Raw genomic sequence first — 25,686 nt, 5'->3', positions numbered from 1 at the left:
GACAGTGCTGCTTGTATGGGAAGGGAGTCAACATTTACTCAGTATTTTTTATCTAACATGCACTGGTTAAAACATTTAGATACATAATTAAACTTTTAACTTTACATACTTTGTTGATAATACTCCTGTGTCTTTACTTTTGAATGTAGGTCTTGCTCCACTTTAAACGGTGCTGAAATTTTTACTGTCACTGGTTAATGCTACAATTCGCTTTAATTAAACTATTATATGTTACTAAATGTAAAGAAACTGAGTTTATACGGACTCGGTCATTTTTAAAAGCGACTGTTAAATGTTTTTGAGGCGTTAAATCATTGCTGCTCCGGTAGAGGGCGCTAACACGGAGACACACCGGATGTTCGCCGCCATTACTTTCGCGAAGAAGAGGAGCTAACGTTTTTGTTTTATACCTGACGAGATTTTTTCTGCAAAGTATGCGGTAATAAGTAAGTGATAAAAATTACCGAACATGTGATAACATGTATTTATGCAACAATACAGATATTAAAACTACGTAAAGTACGTGTTTTCCCCTAATCCGCTCCTGTTAGAAAGCACGCGCCTTCTCCTGCTAACTTACGTTAGCCAGTTACCAGCTTGTGAATGACTGAGGTTTGCTTTCACTGTTTGAATGACAAACGTCGTCCTCTGAAAGGGTTTCTGTGTTTTAACTCCATGTGAACAGGTAACGTACATTGTGCTACCTTCTCCTGAGCACGATGGCAACTCAGAGAGTGCTCCCTCAGAGCAAAGAGACTCTGCTCCAGAACTACAACAAGAGACTGAAGGATGACATCAGGTCCATCCTGGACAACTTCACAGAAATCATCAAAACTGCAAAGGTACTCGTTTCTCTGTTGTTATAATATTCGTTAATGTTATCAGCATATCTATAATTTTCCTGACCATGACATTTTGTGTCTTTGCCCTACAAACATATGAGTTCATGTTTTATTCACACACTGTATTCTTATTCCAGATAGAGGATGAGACACAGGTGTCCAGAGCAACCCAAGCAGAGCAGGACCATTATGAGATGCACGTCAGAGCAGCCAACATTGTAAGCAAATAAAATAAATGAAAATATATATTTTTTCTGTTATAGTAAGGCCCCCTTTGTATTATTATGCAGGGATAAGAAAACGGTGCAGGAAAAGCCAGCAAACTCTAGACAGGAACATTTAAATGGAATGATGCCAGATTTTTTTTTAATCTTTATAAAGATAGTTATTTACTCTAGAATTTAAAATAAATTCATCTTCTTGAAGAAAGTATGGCTGCACGGCATTAATTTGTAATTGGATTTACATCGGATTTCTTTAAGTAGCTAAAACTTTGTCTGTCTTCACTCTTTTAACAGGAACAGAAAATGCATCATAGCTAAATCTTAAACCTATCTCCTCTCTTCTGCTGTGCCAGGTACGAGCTGGTGAGTCCCTGATGAAACTTGTGTCCGATCTGAAGCAGTTCCTGATTCTGAACGACTTTCCCTCGGTGAACGACGCCATCAGCCTCCAGAACCAGCAGCTCCGCTCGCTGCAGGAGGAGTGCGACAAGAAGCTCACCTCGCTCCGGGACGAGATCGCCATCGACCTGTATGAGCTAGAGGAAGAATATTACTCCTCCAGGTACAAGTAGGCTCATACATGCCCCCATCCCACCACCCCTTCTGTTGCCCCATGCCCAGCACCATCTACTGTCCCACCTTTACCATTCACTGCTGAGCCCAACGGGGGGTTTACTTCTTCCAACATCTAAACATGACACCTTTAGTTTGAATTTATCTCATCTTCATATCCAAACGGCAACATTCATCAACACAAAGCACCTCTAAGCTCATCTCACTAAGTGACTTTGAATTGTCATTGATAAGGAAGTGCCTTGCCTTTTTACCTGCTATATGGCATGGGTCAAAGTAGGGAGGATTTCAGCATTAAAGATGAATATCAGCAGTGTGAATGAACTATGATAGTTCACCGTGTTATTTAATGGATTGAATGCAGGTAACTGATGCAGTGTGAAATACAGAAAGCATTAGCAGGATTAATTTCAACATGGTGTTGATGTACTGTTGTGTTTATGTCTAAATGGTGTTCAGACTGTGGGCTTCCTGATCTGCAGAGTCTAATAGGCTTTAGAGGTTTTAACAAATATGGTCAGGTATATGGGAAAGATGCAAAGTTACGTGTTATTGTAAGTGATGAGGCCTTTGATCTTTGTTTGATTTTACAACAAAAATATTTTAAATTGAAGTAAAGACCATATAAAGTCTATTAATTTAATGGTCTTGCTTTTTAATGAATAGTTAGGTGATTGTTTAAAGACTTCAGGTATAGAAACACCACATTTTTGGTGAACTCCCTTTAGAAGGATTATACATGTAAAGAACTAAAATTAAATAAGAAATCAGATTTTTATAGATGTATCATTCATTTAAGATAATTTATTGTAAGTTCATTTGGTGTATGCTGGAAGATTTTAATGATGGCCTGTGGATCTATGTGTGGTATAGACTGTGTAAAGACTGTTTGCTGTTATTTATGTAAGGTCAAGTCTGGCGAGTTTTTCCAGTAGATTTTTTCCTGTACAAACAATTAGGTGTTTATTTTAACTGATCCGTCCTTAAGACCTCAAGTGACTCCAGCTGTACCTATGCAAGTGATGTCACTCACACATGGTGTGGTTGTACTTGTGTTCCAGTCTGTGCCAGCTGTTCCATTAGACCCAGAGAGATTTAAGAAATAAAGTAGAGACAAAACACTGCAGTAGTTTGTCATGTTTTCTGTGAGAAAGTATAAAGACGTGTGTCTCAGTCCTGTTCGGAGCATGCTGGGTGTGGGCCTTCCTTCCTCGCTGCGCTCGCTCTGCTTTCTCCTCCATCAGCAACTAATCACACCTTTCTGCTGAGCTTAAAATCAATCACCAATAAGAGACACCTCCTGACTGCAGTATGTAGTTAATGAACAGATGGTTTATGCATTGATTCAGTTTCCGATGCTTCTGCATAACCTCGTGCTTCTGTCGTATGTGCGCATTTACGTACTCCTCTATGTGTGTGACTGTGCTTATTCTGACCTGCCGCTCTCGTCTGCTCCTCTCTTTCTGTGCTGCGCTGATTCTTTGTCTCCTACCGGTTTCCATTCCGCAAAGCTACAGTCAGTGGGACAGCACTGATCTGCCGCTGCGTGAGGCCTACCGCAGACGAGACAGTTGGGCCTCTCCCGGCAGCAGCTGCAGCTCAAACCAGGGAGAGCGAGAGGAGGTGGAGGGACCTCCTTCACAAGAGACAAATCCTCAACACCACGTCAACGGACACGGGACGTCCTCTGTAGAGAAATCATGAAGAGAAACGTGGACGCTGACAGGAACACTTATGCTCAGTTTGTACTTTAGTGTGTTTGGTTTGTCTCTGATTAAGTCTGCAGCTTTGTGTTTTGTGTTATGAACTTAAACTTTGTTGAATTCATTAGACTCATGGCCCGAACATTCATCTGTTTAAGCGACTTTTCTTTTTCCATATACTGTACATACAATACTGAAGGGACGTATAAATTGTAGACAACTTTATGAATTGTACCTTTACAGCTTTTTAATACCAGTATACAATTTTATATTCTGAATTTGCCCCAAGTATTGAATATGATTGAATGCTCTTGTGTTATTTTGTACGCTTGTTTGTTACATTTTATTTCTGCTGGGTTTTTTTCACTTGAGTCACTGTTCACATTATTAAAGGACACTTAAAGCATATGGTTTTATGGTTTTTAATTAAATCTGTCAAAGCCCTAAAAACACAATTCTACAACTAAAAGATTTAACAGCAAATTTTTTTTTAATAAAAAGCTAATTTCTAACAAATCAAAGCTGGATAACAGAATCTGGTCACATTCGACTGACTCCTGGTCCTCGTAGAATTCTGAGCCACATTCTTCTTTTACAGAAAACATGCCAAAGTAAATGTAAACAGAAAACCAAAAAGAGATAGTTACAGTAATTACAAAGGACTCCACTGTTTTGGGAGTCCTAGTAGTTTTTTGAGAAAACCAAATAATCTTCATTGCTCATCTGGAGACTTTAATGTTTATAGAAATTGACATCAAGTTGAGTATTTTTTTTCTTGAATAAGAAAAAACAAAAACATCCAGCTCCTCAATATCGGCGATTCATCTTCTTGAACTTCTCATAATGGTAGTCATCGGTGGCCTTTTCATTGTTCGGACGTTTGCGGTAGTTTGGTGGTGATGTTGCTGTGGAGTAACAGAAGAAGGTATAAATCATATAAAAAGGTTTCAGAAGAGCAGTGAGTAACTATTTGTATACACATTGTTCCAGAAAAAGTCACTAATGCCAGACACTTAATAGAATTAAGTGCACTTTTATTTGCTCCTTGGTTTACTTCAACTGATTCTAACTAATCTGCGGTCTAGTGGTGCTTAACTGCTGTACTATACTGGAACCTGGAGTGTTTACAGCCTCTTACCCTCTGGACCTGGTTTCTCAGTGTCTCCCACACGCAGCGGTCTTGCTTTGGGCTCCTCTCTGTGTCTGTGGTGCCTCTGTGGTGCGTTCGAGTCCTCATGATAGACTGAGAGAAGACATTTACAGATTTAACCAATATTAAAACTTGTGTTGGCTTCTGGTGTCTTCATGTTTATAGAGCGAAAGAACTCACAGCGGTTGTGTTGGACGTAGTTGACAGCGATGTTTGTTGGCACAAAAGATGTCCCGTGGTCTTTTTTCTTGTTCCTTTGTTCTGCCAGAAGCTTAGCCTTTGCCTCCTCAGTGAAAATAATGTTCTTTATCTTTGCGCTTGAAAGGAAAAAACACAAACAGGCTGTCACTGCGATGTCTCAACGCTGAATATATCTAGCAAATTTTCAAACAAGTTGAAAATTCTAAAAAACAAATCAACAACATAATTTATAAAATCTTCTGTACTCACTCAATGCCAAGATCGACCTCAGGGATTCCACTCAGCATCTGATTGGATAACATCTCCTCAGTCTTCTTGGCAGAATTGACCCGGATGTTCTCGGGCAGCTCGTACAGGTGGTCCTCTGCATTTTTCACCTTAATTTTTTGTTCCTCAGCTTCCACCAAACCCTTCTTCTTTTTCAGCTCTGTCTCGATATATTTCATCCTGTGAGGATAAATGTATGGAGATAAAAAGGGGTTATAAAAAGTTTTCAAAAAATTTCTAATAAGCACTTTATAATCAACATGTGTCCTTAATGTCTGTGATTACAATCTTAGATGGAAATTTACTAGTCTTTCAATCTTAAAAGACCAATCTAAACCAATCATTTTGGCTGTCCACATTTAGACAAAGCAGTTGATATATATTGCTAGATAGGCTCTTCATCAAAAATGTAAAAAGGTGCTGTAGTTGACGCTTAGAATTGGGAGGAGTCCTTTTCGCTAACTAAAATCTGATCAGTGTGTGCTGGCTTGTCATTATGTACACAAAAGAGAGAGAGAGAGGATGTGTCTATATATGCTTTAAAGTCAAGTGACAAAAGCAAACATACATGTCTGCATCCTCGTCTCTTCTGTTAGTTTCAGCAGAGAAGGAGGTGCCCAGGTTGAGATCCGTCTCTTCTTCTGTCCTGCATGTGGAACAAAAGTCATTTTGGGTGAAATCATGGCCATGTGTGATGACATATATTTTCCATTTTGTATGAACATACTAGTACATGTACAATATGATTGACTTACATGTCCCTATTCCTGTCTTTGACTTTCTTCATGTCCACAACCCCTCCAGTCTTTAGTTTAAAAGGGTCATTCTGTGAGACATGATTTTTTATTAATAACGAGACACTTAACCAATAGATAGTTAAACACAGGCTTATTCAGAAAATCTAAATAAATCACATTACAAAATGGGTTACTTACGTCAATTTCAGACTCTGGTGGCAACTTTTCCCCCACCAACAGGGCAGTCACACTAAACAAAAAGTGAAATATGAATGTATATTCAATGTTTCATTATAGTGAAGAGAATTTACCATTTGAAACCTGTTCAGTGTTTGAAAAATGAAGTGTTGCATTCACGTTACCTGACTCCGGTCTGCCGTTTCCGCAGACTTTGAAGCTCTTTAGCCTCTTCTACTTTTGATCTGCACCAAAAAATACAGATTAATATATAACATTTAATTCAACTTAAACCAGAGACACAAAGTACGTTCATAAACATGTACCTATCGTTTTTAACTTTGGTAGAACAGACGGCAACGTGAGCTCACAGAACATTAATCTAGACTGTATTTGTTGTTCATGTTGTAGAGATTAAACACAGTACCGTACCTGACTTCTTTGGTTGTCTCATCCTCCTCCTCCTCATCTGATGAGTCCTGTCTCCTCCTAAAGTTTTTGCCAGACGGCATTTCTAAAGCGGCTTAATGTTATTCCTTAGCTTTCGCAAAAATGCGCTTAGCGTTAGCAGATTGTTGGACACGGGGGCCTTTTTAACAAACGTACAATAATATTGCGTCACTTCTGCTAAAGGACGAGCCACTTCCGGTTATCGGCTTTAGATAATCACAACAAACATGGCGACTTACAGACAGGTCGGCAGGTTGTTGGGTATTTCAGCAAGACTTTCGCGTCCGTAAGTTTAATTAATTGCTAGTTGTGTTGTGCGATGTCCTCTCATTTTGACATGTAATGCCCGTGTGCTGCATTTAGCACATAATGATTAGAGACCGGCTCACGTTGACTATTAGCAGCTAGCTTGCTATATTGCAGATTCAGTGACGCAGATTGCCTCTATGTTACAGAATAGGGTGATGTAATAAACGTTTCTTCTATTGTTTTGACTTTTAGGAACAGTCAGTTTTGAAGGCTTGCTTTTACCGTAATGCAAAACGACTCTTGACATAATAGAAACAGTTACGTACAAAATTGAAAGAATAGATAAGTTTTCTTAAAGTCAAAATAGTTGTTGGTCTCCTTAGCCTTGAGCCCATCCCCTCTGTCAGGTAATTGCAATATTTAGGATGTTTTTAATGCTGTTAAGTTGAATTGACACTGATTGAAGAGTAGGCACTGCCACAACCCCTAATTTTTATTTTCAGTCACATTTCAGTCATTTTCAGTCACTCAGAGTTGCTGTCTGTATGGAAAAAATAGATCCTGCGAGACACGATTCTTACTCTTCTGATTTATAAAAGTAACCCTGTCTTCATTATTTTGATATAACTTTGTAGGATTTAAACTACAATGTTTCTATTTAGTCATACGGATAAAATTCCGTATGATTCCCCCATTCATGACATTTTTATAACCGTAGCAAGTCATCATGGATATGTTCGGAGTTTGCTTTTGTCCTCAAGAAGTAGTTTTTGACAGGAAAATTACAAAAGTTAAAAAAGCTTAATTGATCTATTGGGATTTATAGTTGTGAAAAACAAGGAAATAAGTGTTTTTCATTGCTACCATGGCTTTTTTTTCTCCATTCATCCCACTGAAGTTCAGAGAATAGAGTAAAAGCTAATTTAGATTATCAAGTCTGCTATCATGCTGACGTTATTGGTGCTTTCTCCTTGGTTAAGACAAGACAAATTCTGAATTAAACGTAACATGTGCAGGTTGAGTTATGGCAAGGCTAGTTGGCAAGCCTATTGCTCAATGTACAATGACAAAATAAGAGCTTAGGTAGTAAGTCTAACGCAACTGGGTTCAAATTCGGTAAGATTAAGATTCTTTATTGCCATTGTACAGAACATACAACAAAATTCAGGTGAACTTAAAGTACCGGACTCAAAATATATTATATATGAAAATAAATAATAAATAAACGCATACATTCCACATTTTTTCCATACACTCATTGCCAACATATGCAGCTAAAAAAAACATGGGACAGTCACGTCCTGAGGTTGGAGGGATGAAAAGGAACAAGCTCACATGGACACTGAATATTAGCAATCTTGGCAGCATGATTTCTTTGTGATTTCTGCTGTAATGAAGTGTTGGAAAGTAACTGACAATGTTTACAATTTTGAGGGACATTTACTCTACTTTTTTGTTTCCATTTTCTGCTACCTAATACTTGGTCATCACTGCATTTCAGGGACAAGATTTATAAGACAGTTTTAGTAGTTATTTTGCAGATTCAAATTCATAATACAATAAAATAATCAACCAATAAATGAAAATGTGTTTACTCGACTAAAGTTCTTGAAGCAGGACAAGTAAAAGACCTGCACTGAAACAGTTTTAGTAAACACTAAGAGTTTTTTACACAATGGCATTGCAACTTTTGTAACCTTTTTCTCTCTTATGTGTTGTCTCAGTCTTGCTGGCAGTGGATATCAGTGTGCCGCATATCACTGGCCTACACATAACCCAGGAGTCTCGAACAGATGGCCCCAAAACCCCCATTGGGTTGTTCCTGGTTTGTATTCGGGCAGCATCTTTGTGGCTCTCTCACTTTAAGCAAACACTCCTTTGACTGGTGTCACATTCTTGCTCATTGTGTTTTGTCTCTTTCCAGGAAGGACAATGTTTGTGCAGACGCAGGACACACCAAATCCAAACAGCTTAAAGTTTCTGCCCGGTCGCACAGTTCTTGAAGCAGGAACTATGAATTTTGCTGGCCCTCGTGATGCACACTGCTCACCCTTAGCCAGGTAAATGACTGATAATAACTAACTGTATAACTAAATACAAGCACAGTAATACAGATTGATTATTGCTTTCACAGTTGATATTTTAATCTGGTGTAGCATGAAAAGCGAGGGTTTACATGATGATATTGATGTTGGCAATGTTCCATTGTTCCACACCTAAATGGAATGCAGCTGTTGTTATTAGTGGTTGCGCATTTCTAAATTAGAACAGACTCTTAGTTTTTTCCAGAGCTGTACGCATGTAACACACCTTAGTGCATGGATACTGTGTAAGCACATGTACAATTTTTAATTGAACATATTATTTTAACCATAAAACATATAATTTGTTTGGTTTCTTGAGGCTTTAATTTTCAATAATGTGAAACATGTGAGTCAAATTAGCAAAAGCTCAGTAATGTTTTGTCTGTCTGTCTTTAGACAGCTGTTTAGAATTGATGGAGTCACAAGTGTCTTCCTGGGCCCCGACTTTATCACCATATCAAAGGTAAAACCAGGTCTATGTTATCTAACAGAGTATGTGTAGCATGATGTAATGCCATTACTCCGATCAACTTGTTTATTTTCTCTTTGTATACAGTCTGATGATAATATGGAGTGGAAGGTAATCAAGCCTGATGTGTTTGCTGCCATTATGGACTTTTTCACCTCTGGACTTCCTGTTGTAAACGAGGACAGCAGACCTAACGAAGATACAGGTAAAGATTTCTACCTGCTGTTTGGAGTCAAACACCTTACTAAACAGCACTTTTAGTGCAATATGTTTATGAATGTCAAGCAATCTCTTCTTGTCTTTTCAGCACCATCGGATGATGATGATGAAGTTGTCGCTATGATCAAAGAACTGCTTGATACTAGAATAAGGTAGCTGCTTATGAAGATGCACTCTATTATTAGCATCTGTTACCATGGCTTTTTTTCCTTGTGTCACACTTGATGTTCTTTTCCAGACCAACAGTGCAGGAGGATGGAGGGGATGTTCTGTATCGAGGGTTTGAGGATGGCATTGTTAAACTGAAGCTACAGGGCTCTTGCACCAGTTGTCCCAGTTCCATTATAACCTTGAAGAGTGGAATCCAAAACATGCTGCAGTTTTACGTTCCCGAGGTTGAATCAGTGGAGCAGGTTTGTTCTCATGTCAGAGGTTATGTTGTAAACACACTGCTAAATTAAGTAAAGTACTGCTTCTTATTCCTGACTTCCTCATCAATTTTTTCTTGTTTTTGTTTCTAGTAAGGGACAATATGTTTTGTATAATTAATCACTACTGTATATACCTTGATGAAAAATACTAATAGCTGTTGTGTGTTTCAGCATGCCTTACATTATAGGTCAACCAAATGCTTCCTAAACACGAAGTCTGCTGCTTGAAAGTGTTAGCTCAACTTCTGTTTTCCCACAGGTGAAGGATGAGGAGGAGGAGGCGGCTGCTCAAGCTTGAACTGCACTGACCCCGAAGAACGTTTACACATTCCTCACTCCCCAGCTTTCTCCTTCTTTGTTATGGTTTCATTACAGTGAGTTGCTGTATAGCTTAGCAGCATTAAATAACACATCACCATCAATAATCCAGATGTTATCCTTGACATCGAACCTACTTTCTGAACAATTACAGTATTTTAAAAATGGGGATAGACAGGCCCTGTGATAGAAACTAAAGACTGTTGAAATAAATTGTATTTATTCTTTTTTTCATTGTTACAACTAATCTGAGTAAGCCGCTTGTCAAACCAGCATTTAGGGCTGATATATATACTGTATGTATATAAATAAAGTTTCTTGAAATATTTTATGAGGGTTGTGTCTCTTAATTTAAATATAATAAACATTAAAGCCTTCTCCAGCACAAATGAACAAGATTACAACAAGTCATCAATGTAACAAATATCACAAATATACATTTTTTTTATAGTTAATTTTTATATTTAAATTGTTAAACAGTTGAATTAGTTGCCTATCATTATAAATGTAATACTTGGGGAAGTAGGGCTGTGAATAGGATCATGTCCTCTAATATTTCCGAAAGGTTTGGTTGTTTATTGACACAGGAGCCATTTATGTTATATCACACATTCAACTTATTAAAGTCTGATACTGGCATTGTTCTTTTGATAACTTTATACTTGATCAAATTTAATATTTTATTAAAACAAAATGAATTTTGTATTTTCTACAAATATTACATAGCAAGCAGAGGGGTGGCTTCATTGTATTATAAATAAACATACAGAGATTTTTTACGGTAACTCAAGAAGAAGTGGTATTTGTAAAGTCCTGCCCAGACACTGCTATTAGGGATTTTTAAACACAATTGCTCAATCAGTCCTGAAAGCAATCGACCAGTAGTTCTATTGCATCTTTATTTCATCAGATTCATTTGCAGTTGGCAGAAAGCACAGACTTCTCGTTGTGCAATGATGTTGGTTTAGGTGTGTGCTGGATTGCAGCTGCGAAGCTGACTATACGATCCTGCCTCTACGGATCTGCATCCTGATGCCACGTCAGGAGTGCCTGCGTCGGTAGGTGCACCCTGACTGACAGGCCGCTCGACCAATCAGAGGACGCCATGGAAGAAGGCGGTTGGCCGTGATTCAGTGAAGCCGAAAGGGGCGAAGCATATCTGACAGGCGTACCCAGCTACCCGAGTAGCTGTAACTGGCACCCGAACTGTAGACATGTGTGGTGAGTACTGAATCAATTCTACATTTATAACATTTAGTATGAAATATTTTGCATTCCTTATTTATCAGAACAGCATGGGAAACAAATATGAAATGCAGCTAGCATAGTTAGCTTAGGCTAAAGGTCCGTTGAAATAAGCTAGGGGTAGCTAAACTGAGTTAGCGAACATGGGATGGTGCTGCTGATGCTGTTAGCTAGCCAAATAGAAAGAAACCAATGTTTCGTGTTGTTGTACAAACTCTCTGTGTGATTTGAAGTTAAAGGTGTCAAACGTCAAGTCAACATCCCTGAAAAACGTAAAAATGATGTCCTGCTCTCTTCCTGCTGACGACAGACAGCTTACGCGGTTTGCGGGGACATTACGTCGAAAGCGTAACTTTCCACCAAACATTAACACTGTGGTTTGATGATGTAGCATAAAAAGCGTGGACTAGCTATGACTAACTATTCATAAAAGTTTCACAGTACTTACAGATAGTATTGTGCTCAAAGCGTGGGTAGATGTGTGGTTTGTGGTAACACTGCTGTCATTCACCTTTATTGAGAAAATACCCGGACAATGATGCCTTTGGTCAGTTTGATCAGGTTGTTAAATGTAGTTGAGATGTGTTGCTGCCCCATATTGTCTGTTTCATCCTCTCACACACTTGTGACTGATAAGTGATACAGCTCTGTCTCTCATCACTGTCACTACTATCTGTGTGCACCAATCAGACCAGATAGACTAATTGGTATTCTTAGGAACCAAAACAAAAGTCTCTAATAATATCTTCTGACACAGTGAGGTGTCGGGTTGATTTCTGCCCTTGTTAAACCTATTTCTTAAGAAGAGGTTGGTCTTGTGATTTTATTCCCTACTTTCTGCAACACTTTCCCTGGCGACCCTTCACTGCTGTCCTCGATCACCTGCTGCTCTGAATGAATGCTCTGTTGAATCAGGCCGCCCCCTGGTTCTGCATTTGCATTTATCTGTCAGTGCTTTGCTGTGTAACGGCTGTATTTCATGCTTCCCTTTAGGCAAATTAAGGTGACGCTCTTGTCAGTGTGACTTACTCGCTGGATGAAATTTGGACTCGATGTGGATGTGCTGTTGATTATGGGTCATATTTGTCCATTTAATGCTTCAGTATTGGCTAATGTGGGCTGTTATTGTGTCTGGTATTCTTTGCACCAGTTTTGTAACACAAACAAATCTCAGTCAGATTTAGAAAGTGACACTTACACACTAAACATCTTACATTTCTGCTACATTTAAATGTACTGTGATAGTTATATACAAAGTTATATTGTGTCTTTAAAACATTTTGAATGAGGGTCATTGTGTTACTGTGACAGGTACTTCCTTTCACACCCGTTCTCCAAAGCAGGAGATATCAGCTTGCATAACCCCAGGTTGATTGGCTGACACCCCATTGTCTCAAAGCAGGTCTGCCCAGATAGGAAAATGTTTTTCCAGTTCAGTAACCCCTCCTTTAAGACTTGTTTCTCAAGTATTACCTCCTATGACAAAACTAAGAGTTTTGTCATGGACTCAAAAATCTAAATAAGTGTACATTTCCTAAGGATTTACATTACATACTTCAAATTGTAGATGCACCTCTGAAACACATTCAAATCAATCCGTGCTTCTAGTTGCACTTCTAAGCAGATTTTTAAAGGGAAAAGGTGCTAAACAAAAGTCTTCACATTGTGTTCCCCTCCCAAGGAATCTTTGCCTATCTTAACTACCATGTGCCAAGGACTCGGCGTGAGATCCTTGAGATCCTCCTCAAAGGACTGCAACGTCTGGAGTACAGAGGCTACGACTCAGCGGGTAAGACAGATAAAGAAGGCTCATGGCAACAACAAACCTTTTATTTTTTTAAACCAGACCTCCTTCTTTTAGTTTCTGCCTGCAGGAAAATTATTCTGATAATGTGACCACGTTGCTTATTAAGTCTATATGTTGATGCTTTTCTCTTTAATTACACTTGATGTTTTATTTAATAGTTATTATAAGTTATGTACTCAAAGCAAGAATTGCTATGAATTATTGAATAGCTATGATGTGGCTCTGTTAGTCTAACTGCACCACTAATGGAGCTAATTTACTGTTTGTTGAAAGCATTTGCATTTCATGCAGGACTTAATGGCATTTTGCATGCATTGGATGAGTTTAGTATGTTATGTTCTAATATTAGACCATGAAAAACAACATATTACTTGCAAAGGGGTACAGTAATAGCACCATAACATTGTTGGTACACGTTTATACTGAAGGATTTGTGATCACTGAATGCTTTTTTGCTTTTCTTAAATTTTGTTAGGGGTGGGAATTGATGGCGGCAATGGCAAGGATTGGGAGTCAAATGCCAAGTCCATCCAACTGATCAAGCAACGTGGGAAAGTGAAGGCTCTTGATGAAGAGATCCACAGTAAGAATCAATGATTAATGCATTAAGCCTTGATTAGTCATCTGTGCTACACACGTGGTACCTGATATTGTCTGTGTTGTGTTTGTTTGACCTTTAGAGCAGCAGGATATTGACCTGGATGTCGAGTTTGATGTTCATGTCGGCATCGCCCACACCCGCTGGGCCACCCACGGTGTACCTAGCCCAGTTAACAGCCATCCACATAGATCTGACAAGACAAATGGTAAGTTGTATTGAAGATAGAAGGCTCACTCCTTCACTTGATATTCTTTAACAACTCTGTCAGTATTTTGATACCTTAACGTTTGTGTTTGTGCTCTACAGAGTTCATCGTCATCCACAATGGAATTATCACCAACTACAAAGACCTGAGGAAATTCTTGGTGAGCGAATAACTTTCTTAAATATTCCAGTCATCTTTAGATCAATCTAGCAGGAGATAGGACTAACTCTGTCTCTTCCCATCTATGCAGGAGAGCAAAGGCTACGAGTTTGAGTCCGAGACCGACACAGAGACCATCGCCAAGCTTGTGAAATACATGTACGACAACCGGGAGAATGATGACATCAGTTTTGCTACACTGGTGGAACGGGTGACCCAGCAGCTGGTAAGGACCTGCTTAGGCACTGCCCCGCTCCCGAAGTGATCAGGAGATAAATGAGCCTGTCTGATGTGTTTGTTCTTTCTACCTGCCAGGAGGGAGCTTTCGCCCTGGTTTTCAAGAGTGTCCACTACCCTGGGGAGGCAGTTGGCACAAGGTACCCTTCCTCTACATGATGTGTAGTGCTGTTTGTTATTGCAGATAAAGATGTTGTTTGCTCATAAAAATGTCATTGTGCAGGAGGGGAAGTCCGCTGCTGATGGGAGTGAGGAGTGATCACAAGCTGTCTGCAGATCATATTCCTGTGCTCTACCGCTCCTGTGAGTTTAAAATTCAGTTTTGAGTCTAGTCTGTCCTCATGTGATTACATAACTGTGACTGAGACCCAGTTTTTCTTTCTTTTTTTCCTCAGCTGGTAAAGACAAGAAAGGCTGCAGTTCTCTACCAAGGGCCGACCAGGACACCTGCCTGTTCCCTGTGGATGAGAAAGCTGTAGAGTACTACTTTGCCTCTGATGCAAGGTAAGCAGACGCCTGTTTCTCTGCTTTCACCTTCCTACAACCTCCAAAGATTCTCCATAAATACACTTCCCCCGATTCAGACCTCCCAGCTTTATCTTTCAGTGTAAATCAAATGTTTTATGATCACAACAGCGCCGTGATCGAGCACACAAACCGTGTGATCTTCCTGGAGGATGATGACGTAGCCGCTGTGATGGAAGGCAGACTGTCCATCCACAGGATGAGACGCAGGGCCGGAGACTATCCAGCCCGTGCCATCCAGACCCTGCAGATGGAGCTGCAGCAGATCATGAAGGGTGAGTGGAAGGTCCTCCTTTGTTCTGTTCATTTCTCCTGGCCTTGTTTGCTGATAAATCATTTGTGCACTGCCTTGTAATTATGTCCTCAACCCTGTTATTATTGTGTAGCTCTTAATGGTACACTGGCTGCTTATATAGCTGATCTGGCCTTTAACATCCTGCCCTCAGGCCATCCTTATTATCATTCAGCTGGTTACAACCCTGCAGGATTAGTTCGCCCTCAGGGAAGCAACTGCTTTTAACAAAACCCCCGAGTTATAGGAAGTATTTACTTTTACATCAGATGAACGATGTAGGAGCTATAGCTCTCTACAAAACAAATATTGTGTTTTATATTGTTTGTTCATTCTGCACACAAATGTTTAAACATTCGGATTCACTGCTTTGAAGGAGGTTGTTTGTATTTGTTGGCTGGGACCAGTCGTTAGGAATCAATTGTGGACTCAGGGGAGTAACTGGTTCCAGCCGAGAAATAGTCCGGCACGCAACACCCTGTAAAACGGTGAATTAAACACTTTACACCTAATTTATTTTGTGCAGACTAAACACACGAGATATAATGTGTTAATTAGTGTTGGAAGGTGGATGTTGTTACCTTTCAGGAGAGCGTGCTGTCTCCTGCTGCTAACTGGTGGTTGGCTTTAGCTATCCCTGCAGGCATGAGCTCTATATATCATGTTATCATCTATCCCTCATTAAGGAAGCGGCTGAATATAGTCACTATGAGATTACTCTTAGGGGACTAGTTCTACATTTCTGAATTTCCTAAATCAACATTGATATCATATTTGATCAAAACAAGCAGCAAATCCTCATTTGAGAAGCTGAAAGGTGGAAATAAATGCCATTTTTGCTTTTTGAAAAAAGTCTGCATTCATTATTTCTTGCAATCGTTTATCGTTGTAGCTCTAAAGGGACAAAAATTGGTCAAAGTAAACATTATCCTGCTACTATGTCTTTTTAAATAGAGAATAAGTATGAAGAGGATGACATGCCTCACACAGTTTGGATGTGCTCACCCTTAAAACTGAGAGATAACACCATCGGTCTGTGTCTTTGTATTTCCTTCTTCTCCCCTGACTCTTCGTCTGTCGTCCAGCAGAGGGCAGAGGTAACCTGATGTTGGCTGGTCTCGACATTCCTTTGCGGTCCGGTCATTACTCAGCCTCTCTCCTCCTTTCGGTTTCTGGAGCCTTTCTGCTGAATAACCTAATTCGCATGACCCAAATTACTGTAAGAGGCAGACTGACAAACGCTTTCATATTTCACTGTCACAGTTTATTATCGATGGAAAAACACCATCTCCCCGATGTCTCCTGTTTGTTTTTCCTGCAATTAAAGGGTGACCTACCCCGTGGTTCCCAATATGTTAATAAAAAAGACCGAAGACTCCCTACGTTTCCAGTTTTCAGTAAAACATTCTAAAGAGTTTTGTTGCTCTTCCAGGAGCATGCGGTTTGCGTTTTCAGGTACTTACTGTATGTCAACGAGGCCCTTGTCAGGCGGGCTCAAGTGGGCTCACACTTTATAAAAAGTCCATCAATGTGGTCTTAAGAGGCATTTACCTTTTAATTTTTTTTACTACTGTTGGAAATGATCCCCTTCTTTCTGATCCTCCCACCACAGGAAACTACAGCTCCTTCATGCAGAAGGAGATCTTCGAGCAGCCAGAGTCTGTGGTCAACACCATGAGAGGGAGGGTCAACTTTGATGACAACACAGGTCAGAGTGACGTCTGTTTTGATTCCTCCGTGCAGCACTGATGTAATGCTTGAAATGCATCGCTCTACGCTCAAACGCTTAAACGCTCAAACACTCAAACACATGCTCTGATGTCGTCATTTCGGGACTTCTGAAAAGGAAAGCATACATTGGTCATTCCAGTCATAATAGAATATTCACAGCTTTGTACTTATATAAAAGCAAAACATGAAATGTGGCATTCTTTATCATGTCTCTCATGAGCTCTTTTGTGGTCTTTTTTTAATGAGGTGGAAAATCTTTGGTCAGAATGATGGATTAGCTGTTTGATTTCCTTTCAGTGACACTGGGTGGACTAAAGGACCACATCAAAGAGATCCAGAGGTGTCGGCGACTTATCCTTATTGCCTGCGGCACCAGCTACCATGCTGGAGTAGCAGTGAGTAACTACTAACCAAAAAGATTTTTTCTTTTTTTGGTATTAAAGCACATAATGGAAACATGTCTGCACTGCCATCCACGTTGAATCAAGCAGACTTGTTGGAAATGTGAGGTCTGTGTTGTGGACACAGGTGTGAGGGTTGTGTGCTGGCACTGTCTCTGCTCTGAGCACGGCAGGCTTGTTTTAACAGAATGACGCTGAGCAGTGCTCTGTTGCTTTGCAGACCCGCCAGGTCCTGGAGGAGCTAACCGAGCTGCCTGTCATGGTGGAGCTGTCCAGCGACTTCCTGGACAGGAACACTCCCGTCTTCCGAGACGACGTCTGCTTCTTTATCAGCCAGTCAGGTGGGGAGGCCGGTGCCATCTTGATCTAGTGCACATTCTCTAGTTGTCTTCCACTTTCCATCCCTGGGAGGCACTCAGCTTCTTCCTAATTTATCTTCCCCTGTGCTCAGCTTGAGTGTCAGCAAGTTGTTAAGTAAAACTTGTGAAGCACAGTCGTTTGCTGTATCTGTTACTTCTCGGCTGTAGTCCTCCTGAATCTGATCGATTCTATTTTCTTAACAAGATGTGAGTAATATTTCAGTGGGGGTTTCTGTGTGAAGCTGTTTCAAATCACTCGTGTGATGCAAAAGCTGTTTCCTAACAAACTAATAAATATAATAATTTTATTGTCAGAATTGTTACACTGTATAAACTGCCAGGTTTTCTTTCCTTCCAATCCTCCAGGGGAGACTGCTGACAGCCTCATGGCCCTGCGCTACTGTAAGGAACGGGGAGCTCTGACTGTGGGTGTCACAAACACAGTGGGCAGCTCCATCTCCAGGGAGACCGACTGTGGAGTCCACATCAACGCTGGGCCTGAGATCGGAGTGGCCAGCACCAAGGTGAGCCTATGGAAGCTATAATGTTTTGACCATAAGACACTTTGATCACACACTCATGTCTCATAGACATGCTGTAACTAAAACAGCAAAAATGTTCATCAAGCAAACTAGAATCAACATATAAACATGCATTTTTCAGATAACAATGCAGGTTGTACAACACTCACAGTAATCTACTTCAGCTTTCATTTAAATGATTTTTGGTTTTAATATTTGGTAGTTTATGTTTTATTTATTTTTTTTAATCATTGATCTGATTTCACTCTAAGATATACAGGAAATTATATATTGTAGGATTTTGAGCTGTTGGCTCAGACTATGAAAAATATATTTTATAGGATTATATTTTATATATTAATGAACTATGAAAATATTTATTAGTTGCAGCCCTAATTTGATTGATGTTCACCTGTGAACTTTGCATGTGTTTACCTTTTGGACAAGACATTTGGTGGCAGTTCAAGTGCATGTGAACAGTCAACATGCACATTATGAACATTAGCAGATGCTGCTAACTCTGCGTGAGTCCGTCTGAACTCGTGTGTTCTCACAAAGTGTTCATGAAAACTTCTAAATGAGTTCTGAAGGTGCAACTCACCTTAAATAACGTGTTTGCATTGAAAAATGGCATCTAAAAAAAAAACCGTAACAACAAAATGTTGCATTATCTCATAAATGAACTCAACGCCCACCAACACGGAATGAAACCCAGATGAAAACTCGACTGTGAGTTTGGCTGCGCCTCTTGGAAGCTGACATTTTCCTCCACTCTGATCCCACCGGGAGTTTAAGAAGCCTGAAAATCTCATCGCAACACATGTAAAGCTAGGATCGTTGGTTTTCTGTCTCTCCCCCCACCCCCTTCTCAAAACCAAAAGGATTTGCCAGTTTGGACTTGGAGCAAAGCAGGGGAGAACTGGAGCTTGTGTGGAGAGAGGGGAGCAGGTCCCTCCCTGGCCCAGCCCTTCGGCTTGGCTCGGCGTCTCTTGCGCTGCTCCAGAGTCCCTGAGCACGCCTCAGAGACGCCATCATTTACTGCCTGGCTGGCTGGGCCACATCCCCACACCCAACTCAACCAAGCTGCACAACCGAGCTCATCAAATCAATTAATTAACATGTATTGCACCCAAATGCAAAATGACTCCACGTTCTTCTTCTTGGCCTCTAGTTTTTCTGCTCATGCTTATTGGAGTGTTTTTTGAACTGGAAAATGAGGAAAGGGGAAAAGAGCTTTTTCCAATTCCTTTGATCATATTCAAGATTTATGGAAGAAGTTGGGACTCGAGATACTTTGATGCTAACAAAAGGCACATCCATCTGGCAGGTCCACTGACAGTAAATGAAAGAAGACTGAAGAAGCCTTTGAGTTACTTTGCAGTATCAATGGAGAATTTACATGATAACACAGTTTGTTTGTGTGTGATAGAAATCTGTTTGTGTTTCAGTAGTATGTGATGATGATCATCTATTAGTTCTGCATGAAAACACCAGAAAGTTGGTGACAGAAAACACACCACAGTTTACTGTGTGGATTAATTATATTGCCACATCTGACCCGTCAGAGTTGTGAGGGACTGTGGTTAGCGTGCTGTCAGGAGGGGGAAAAAAACAGTGTAAAGGTTTTACAGCTATTTTCTTGGCTTCAGACGCTGGCTTTTCTGAGTCTGGAGGGTCCTGTGAAAGGACTTGGCTTCACTTGAGCACTGATTAAACCTCCCAAATGGGCATGGAAGACCTCCAAAGTGCTCGGAGATGAAGGAACAGAGAGAGCGAGAAAGAGGGAGCGGGGGCGCGGATGACGACAGGCCTCAGGTCTCACATGTTGCTGGGGTTGTGAGCGGCAACCTTTCCAGAGCAATCAGAGAGCGTGCTCTCTGCTGTGATGTTGTGTGTTAACTAAGTTTTCCAGGATGAGTACTGCTAGCTTGACTGAGCTCAACTGCACGCATTTTAATGCTGCTCTGCGTGTACTAAAACCCACCTCTCCTTCCAGTTCTCATCTGGTGCACATTATTATCTGGAGACAGAGCTCCCTATCAAAACAGGGAGGAAAGAAGCACAGACTCAGAGAGCTCTAGTGAAAGGGAAGCTCAAACTAGGATTAGGTTGCTGCTCTCATATATTCAGTATTGTTTTAGTGAAGAGGGCCCAAGAAGCACAGTTGCAATGTCCAGTGGTAGTTTTGTAGACATTTCTAGGTGCACGCATTTCAGCTCAGTGGATAAGAGGAATAATAAAATATAAACTTGACTCAATAATTGTCCAACCTTTTAATAAAGTACAAAAATAACGCCTGCACTTTGTTTTCCTGACGTTGTCCTCTGCAGGCCTACACCAGCCAGTTTGTGGCCCTGATCATGTTTGCACTCCTGATGTGTGATGACAGGATTTCCATGCAGCCCAGACGCCGAGAGATAATCCAGGGCCTGAGAGTGCTTCCAGGTAACTCAAGCCACAAGTGTTCTGGTTCAGTCAGGGATATCCTGATCATGTGTAAGATTAAAATGTATTTGGAAAAAAACAGCTCTCAGATCAAGTACATACAGAGCCTGTTTCCTTTTTAAGTTGTTTGTTCAAACCAAACTCCAAGAAGAAGAAGAAGAAGCTAAATGATGAGGGCAAGATCAAGAAGTAGAGAGAGCTTTTGGCTGTAGGCCCTCGCATGCTTCTCTCGATCTAAAGCATATGATGGCATGTCCCTAATGGTAAACTAATGAGGAATGCCTGGCCACTCCGCCGCTCCCTGCCCAACATTATGAGTCCATGTGACAGCAGCACAATGTTGAAGCACTTTATGCCTAGTGTTTTTTAGTTTGTTGCTCCGGCGTTTCCAAAAATTCCTCAATGATATCTGTTTTTCGCTCTCTCTATGTTAGATCTGATTAAGGAAGTCCTCAGTTTGGATGATGAGATCCAGAAGCTGGCGACTGAGCTGTACCAGCAGAAGAGTGTGCTGATCATGGGCAGAGGCTACCACTATGCTACCTGCCTGGAAGGAGCACTGGTGAGCACAGATTGCCTGCTTTGTTTGCATTGTTTGCCTAGGTGTTGTTACTACAGCCATGGACTGAAGTCTGAACCAAAGTGACAACCATGTAAGCTTTGATTTTCTTCCCTTGTGGCTGTGTTTCTCATTTCCTATGTAGAAAATCAAGGAAATCACATACATGCATTCAGAGGGCATCCTGGCCGGAGAGCTGAAGCACGGTCCACTGGCTCTGGTGGACAAACTCATGCCGGTCATCATGATCATCATGAGAGACCACACCTACGTCAAATGTCAGAATGCCCTGCAGCAAGTTGTTGCCCGCCAGGTAAGACCAACACACACACACACACACACACACACACACACACACACACACACACACCCTGAAAACACTGGGTACTATAATAATGTGAAATCAGTCTTGTTGGGGAGGTTTGTTGTTTCAGTGTTGCAGTGTATGACCCTCCAGGTTGTTCATTCTTTCACAAAAACTCTCATGAAACAGTCTTTCACATGTCAACAAGTGATCTGTGCTGCTAAAGAAATGTAAAGCACTAGCTGTGTCTCAGTTCAGGGGCTGCACCCTTTAAAGGACGTGGCCTATGGAGGATGAGTCATTTGAAGCCTGTGTAGGATGCTAAAGCCAAACTGAAATGAGACGGTCTGGTCTACGTGGGATTTCCTGTTTGTGTTCCCGCTCTTACCCTTGTGTCACAAAGCACAGCTCCGGTCGCCTAGCCACAGGTAGTTAGCTGGCTAGCTAGCTAACATAACTAACTTAACTTAACCAGTTATTTGGAAGATAATTTGTTTCAAGGCACCTTTCGTTTTTTAACATGTGTATCGCTAGCTAATCAATTGAGTTGAAACCAAAACTTTTACATTGCAAAGTGTATTCCTCAGCCGCTTTAGAGTCCACCATCTCATCTGAATTGGTGCACAATCATTCTCGGGATTAGTTGGGATGCAGCCAGTTGATCCTTCATCGCTCGGGAAAAGGAGGACACTTTGCAGGCCGCATCTGAAGGAGCCTTTGAACTGGGACAGCCGTCTACACGCCGCTGTGACGCAATTGGCCTTCAAATACGTTCTTCAAAGGATGCAGTCCCTGAATTGGGTCACAGCTATTGTGTTGTGGAAAAAAAATGTTATTGCTATAACTGAGAACCAGAACATCTGAAGGTCAAAACTACTCTTCAGGGAGTTTAAAAGTTTTCATTTAAACACTGAACATTTGATGAACACAGCACATTGTGCATGTTAGGTTAATTTCCACAGTCCTGTCTGTGCCACACCTCTGATCCTTCACCTCAATAACAAAAGGGAGGGGTCGCTCAAGCGTGACATCTTCACTGTCAGTAATCTGCAGCAGATGTGAGTTTAAGAGGTGTGAAAATCAACTGAGAGAAGAGGGAGTGGAAAACAGGTATTTCTGTATTCAGCTTTCTGTGACTCATGTCCAGTTTAGGGCCATGCTGATGGATGATTTGCTTTGTTTGATTTTTCAGGGCCGCCCCATCGTGGTCTGTGACAAAGACGATTACGAGACGATCAAGAACTCCAGCCGCACCATCAAAGTGCCTCACTGTGTGGACTGCCTGCAGGGCGTGCTGAGCGTCATCCCGCTGCAGCTGCTGTCCTTCCACCTGGCTGTCCTCAGAGGTTTCGACGTAAGTGCCGCCCCTTTTGAATCAACAGTAACTGATAGTCCTGTTTTGCCAGATGAGGCTTAATAACCCATCTGTCAGTAAAGACATGGCTTAATATCAGAATGAAAATGGTTTAGCGGCAGTAGTGTCTAAATCGTCCTTCACTTTGCTCTTCCTGGAAAATGGTTATAATGAGAGTATACAAATATTTTGACATTTAAATGTGAATTTTCCAAAATGTGCCGCACCTCATTATAAGAGAGGTGTGTTATTGTAAGCTCAGCGTCCTGGATTAACCCGCACTGTAGCCCTTGATTGCTCTGAAGGCACCGAGAACCACTGCCAGAAATAAACAACATGCAAAGTTTATGTTAGTGACTCACCTCATTTTGGCCACAGCACGTAAAGTTCTTACTTCTGAAAACTGTGCCGAATGTAAGAGTGACTTTAGCTGCCATATTGAAACCATTACAGTCACAAATACCCCAATCAGTGCACAAATAAAGACTTGTGATCGGTATATTTTTAGCTGTAAAGGATGTAAGGACACCAACTGCCACTGTGCTTTCCCAGAACTGTGGATGTAGCTCACTGTTGAAGCGGGAACTGTTTTACCTTTGTGCTTGCTTTGCTGCATTACAGGATGTAAAAGGTCAAAGTCATCAGCTTACCTAAAGTTCAGCTTGTTATTAAAAGCTGTTTTGATGCAACTTCCAGTGCACTTCACTCCAGGGAGATATTCTGACAGTGCACTTGTCTGTTGTCCGTAACGACTCAGAACTGTGCCAAAAAGAGCCGCTACACAGACAGAGAAGTAAACATTTAAGTGCACACAGCTCCGCCGCACGCCCACACTTCCTTTTCTTTATGTCCAAATATTTGAAGGATCTGACGAGTCGCTGCCATATCACTGGCTCGCACGTTAGTATGTTCTTGTCCAAATTTTAGTAAATTGTACTTGATAGGTTGACAACAGCATTTAGTCAATAGCGCTAGCCCTGATGCTTTGTCATGTAGTAAACAACCTCCTCTTTGATACAGGTGGACTGTCCAAGAAACCTGGCCAAGTCTGTGACAGTGGAGTGAAGCGCACCGTTCATCACCTAACAACAAAAGCCTGGCAGACACAAACACACGAGGGAGCGTCTGTTCAAAGAAACCAAGAGAAGATAATGTCCTGTGTCTCGTGTCACGGCTCTTTTTAATGCAATCTTTTACTCAACAGTCGTGTATCTCACTGTTGTATATTCTCTGTATCTCGCCATCTATTTTCTCATTGTCGTATTACTGTTAGAGAAGTTTGACTGTCCGTGGTGGCGAGGCCTGGGCTGGCTGACATGTACCTTAAGTTACTCGGTGGGTGTGTGAAGCTGTAGCAACTGACAGTGCTCATTTAGGTAGTCACGCTCAAATTGTTAATATGCAGTGATTAGTCTCACTGGCAGCATCTTGTAGCCGATGTTAAACTGTTAACTGACAGAAGTTAGATTTTAAAGACCTTTTAAAAAGGCTCTTTTTTGCTCTTTAGTGCAATGATTTGTAGTTTAGTTGGGGTGTTTTTCTTTGGCAGCTAATCATTCAAAGTGTCTTTACTCCACAGTTGAAGTAAACAACAGTCTTGAATCATTCCAAGCCACAGGTCAGCGCTTCATAATTACAGTCGGGTTTGACAGTTTTGACTCAGTTTTATCGTTTGGACTTTCTCCTGAGGATGTTTACTGCAGCAGCAGCAGCATCACAAGTTAGATGACAGAAAAGCATGTGAATACTCTACTGTGTAAAGCTTGTTATTGTGTGCAAACATAGTCTTTTGGTATACTAACCCTGATCTGCTCAGTCAACGAGAACTGTAACTGTTTCTGCTTTTACTGGTGCTCTAATTTAAAGTCGAGCTTACATTATATAATGTGTGATTCTTATGTTACAATCTGTTGCTTCACTGCTCAAACGTGAGACCTTAGTGCTGATTTCAGGTCTCCAGTTTACATTTAAATTATAAACTGAAGTTAGAGATGAAGTTACTAACCTGAAGTAGAAGCCAGCCCACGCCCTGCCACCATGACCGCTGCAATATTGGGACCATTTGAAGCTTTTCATTTCTTTCTTTTTGTTACATTTGTTTCATTTTGTTTTTTAAAAAAATGATTTTTATATCATTGAAGTTACTCTGATTGGAAATGTGAATGTTACTGTCATTTATAAATGTCCTGTCAAACCAAAAATCTCAATGATGGCGTTTGCAGTTGTAAACCAAAACATAGATATATTTTATATGTATTATTGTTTTTGTAGCCAAACATGTACTGGAGCTGGTACTGTAGATTGTGTGGTGTGACGATGCTTTGCAGCATAAAGGGGGCTTGTGTGTCAGACTGAAGAGGTTTATCTAGAGTCAGATACCAGCTGTGTGTGTGTGTCCAAATGTCTGTTTCAAAAGCCAAGGAGAGGCTGATATTATACACACAGTTAGATGTGTAGTGAAGGAATAGGAGCTGCTTTTTCCTTTTTCATACTCATCAGTAATTTTTGGTTAGAAGATCTTGCTTTCACAATCAAGCCTTAACTTTTTTTTTTTTGCATTTCTTTTTTCAACATTGAGCTTCTCCTGAGCCAGTGAGCGGGTTTGAAAACTGGACGATGTTGTTACAGGTACTCTAGTAGCCCCACATACATGAGCAGATTTTAATTTCTCTAACTGGACACAAGACACTGCACTGAATCCTGAAACATCCGTTAGAAACTGTTGGGTTACTGAGGGAGTGGGGGCACTATTTATTAGTGGAACTGATGCAATAAAGTGTCAAGTACTTCCCTTTTTAAGTGTCTGAGCTCATTCGATACAGTCTTCAAGGACATGTACGCTTAGCT

General features: G+C 40.8%; 4 protein-coding genes across 6 annotated transcripts; 3 read left to right on the top strand and 1 right to left on the bottom strand.

Annotated features, from left to right (window-relative positions):
- Positions 1-367: 367 nt before the first annotated feature.
- Positions 368-3,742, top strand: med22 (mediator complex subunit 22). 3 transcript variants are annotated; one of them, XM_069683638.1, is made up of 5 exons: positions 368-446; positions 686-842; positions 980-1,060; positions 1,420-1,628; positions 3,157-3,742. In XM_069683638.1, the coding sequence occupies exons 2-5, from the start codon at positions 720-722 to the stop codon at positions 3,341-3,343; spliced, it is 600 nt and encodes a 199-aa protein (XP_069539739.1). In that variant the 5' UTR covers positions 368-446; positions 686-719; the 3' UTR covers positions 3,344-3,742. The 3 variants fall into 3 exon arrangements, with proteins under 3 accessions (XP_069539739.1, XP_069539738.1, XP_069539740.1); XM_069683637.1 differs by having other exon boundaries at positions 3,151-3,742; XM_069683639.1 differs by lacking the exon at positions 3,157-3,742 and having other exon boundaries at positions 1,420-3,119.
- cunh9orf78 (chromosome unknown C9orf78 homolog) lies at positions 3,621-6,458 on the bottom strand. The gene is made up of 9 exons (XM_069683636.1): positions 6,307-6,458; positions 6,060-6,119; positions 5,896-5,947; positions 5,716-5,786; positions 5,529-5,606; positions 4,943-5,140; positions 4,673-4,809; positions 4,481-4,585; positions 3,621-4,247 (listed from the first exon to the last, which is right to left on the bottom strand). The coding sequence occupies exons 1-9, from the start codon at positions 6,384-6,386 to the stop codon at positions 4,150-4,152; spliced, it is 879 nt and encodes a 292-aa protein (XP_069539737.1). The 5' UTR covers positions 6,387-6,458; the 3' UTR covers positions 3,621-4,149.
- An 86-nt stretch (positions 6,459-6,544) lies between these two features.
- nfu1 (NFU1 iron-sulfur cluster scaffold homolog (S. cerevisiae)) lies at positions 6,545-10,423 on the top strand. The gene is made up of 8 exons (XM_069683199.1): positions 6,545-6,610; positions 8,298-8,398; positions 8,498-8,633; positions 9,054-9,120; positions 9,214-9,331; positions 9,434-9,497; positions 9,584-9,758; positions 10,036-10,423. The coding sequence occupies exons 1-8, from the start codon at positions 6,552-6,554 to the stop codon at positions 10,072-10,074; spliced, it is 759 nt and encodes a 252-aa protein (XP_069539300.1). The 5' UTR covers positions 6,545-6,551; the 3' UTR covers positions 10,075-10,423.
- Positions 10,424-11,246: 823 nt separating this feature from the next.
- LOC138610414 (glutamine--fructose-6-phosphate aminotransferase [isomerizing] 1) lies at positions 11,247-25,627 on the top strand. Its single transcript, XM_069683168.1, has 19 exons — positions 11,247-11,315; positions 13,021-13,128; positions 13,622-13,729; positions 13,827-13,952; positions 14,054-14,112; positions 14,203-14,337; positions 14,427-14,488; positions 14,572-14,651; positions 14,744-14,852; positions 14,985-15,148; positions 16,778-16,873; positions 17,194-17,291; positions 17,518-17,638; positions 18,023-18,180; positions 20,508-20,622; positions 21,057-21,184; positions 21,327-21,494; positions 22,678-22,839; positions 23,860-25,627. Exons 1-19 carry the CDS (start codon positions 11,309-11,311, stop codon positions 23,902-23,904), a joined length of 2,049 nt encoding a protein of 682 aa, XP_069539269.1. The 5' UTR covers positions 11,247-11,308; the 3' UTR covers positions 23,905-25,627.
- The last annotated feature ends 59 nt before the right edge of the window (positions 25,628-25,686 follow it).

Source organism: Semicossyphus pulcher, unplaced genomic scaffold (genome assembly GCF_022749685.1).
Source record: "Semicossyphus pulcher isolate SPU_LCO1_2020_fin unplaced genomic scaffold, fSemPul1.0.p SCAF_6, whole genome shotgun sequence".
Classification (NCBI taxonomy): Eukaryota; Metazoa; Chordata; class Actinopteri; order Labriformes; family Labridae; genus Semicossyphus; species Semicossyphus pulcher.
This window is presented reverse-complemented; position numbering and strand designations above follow the sequence as displayed.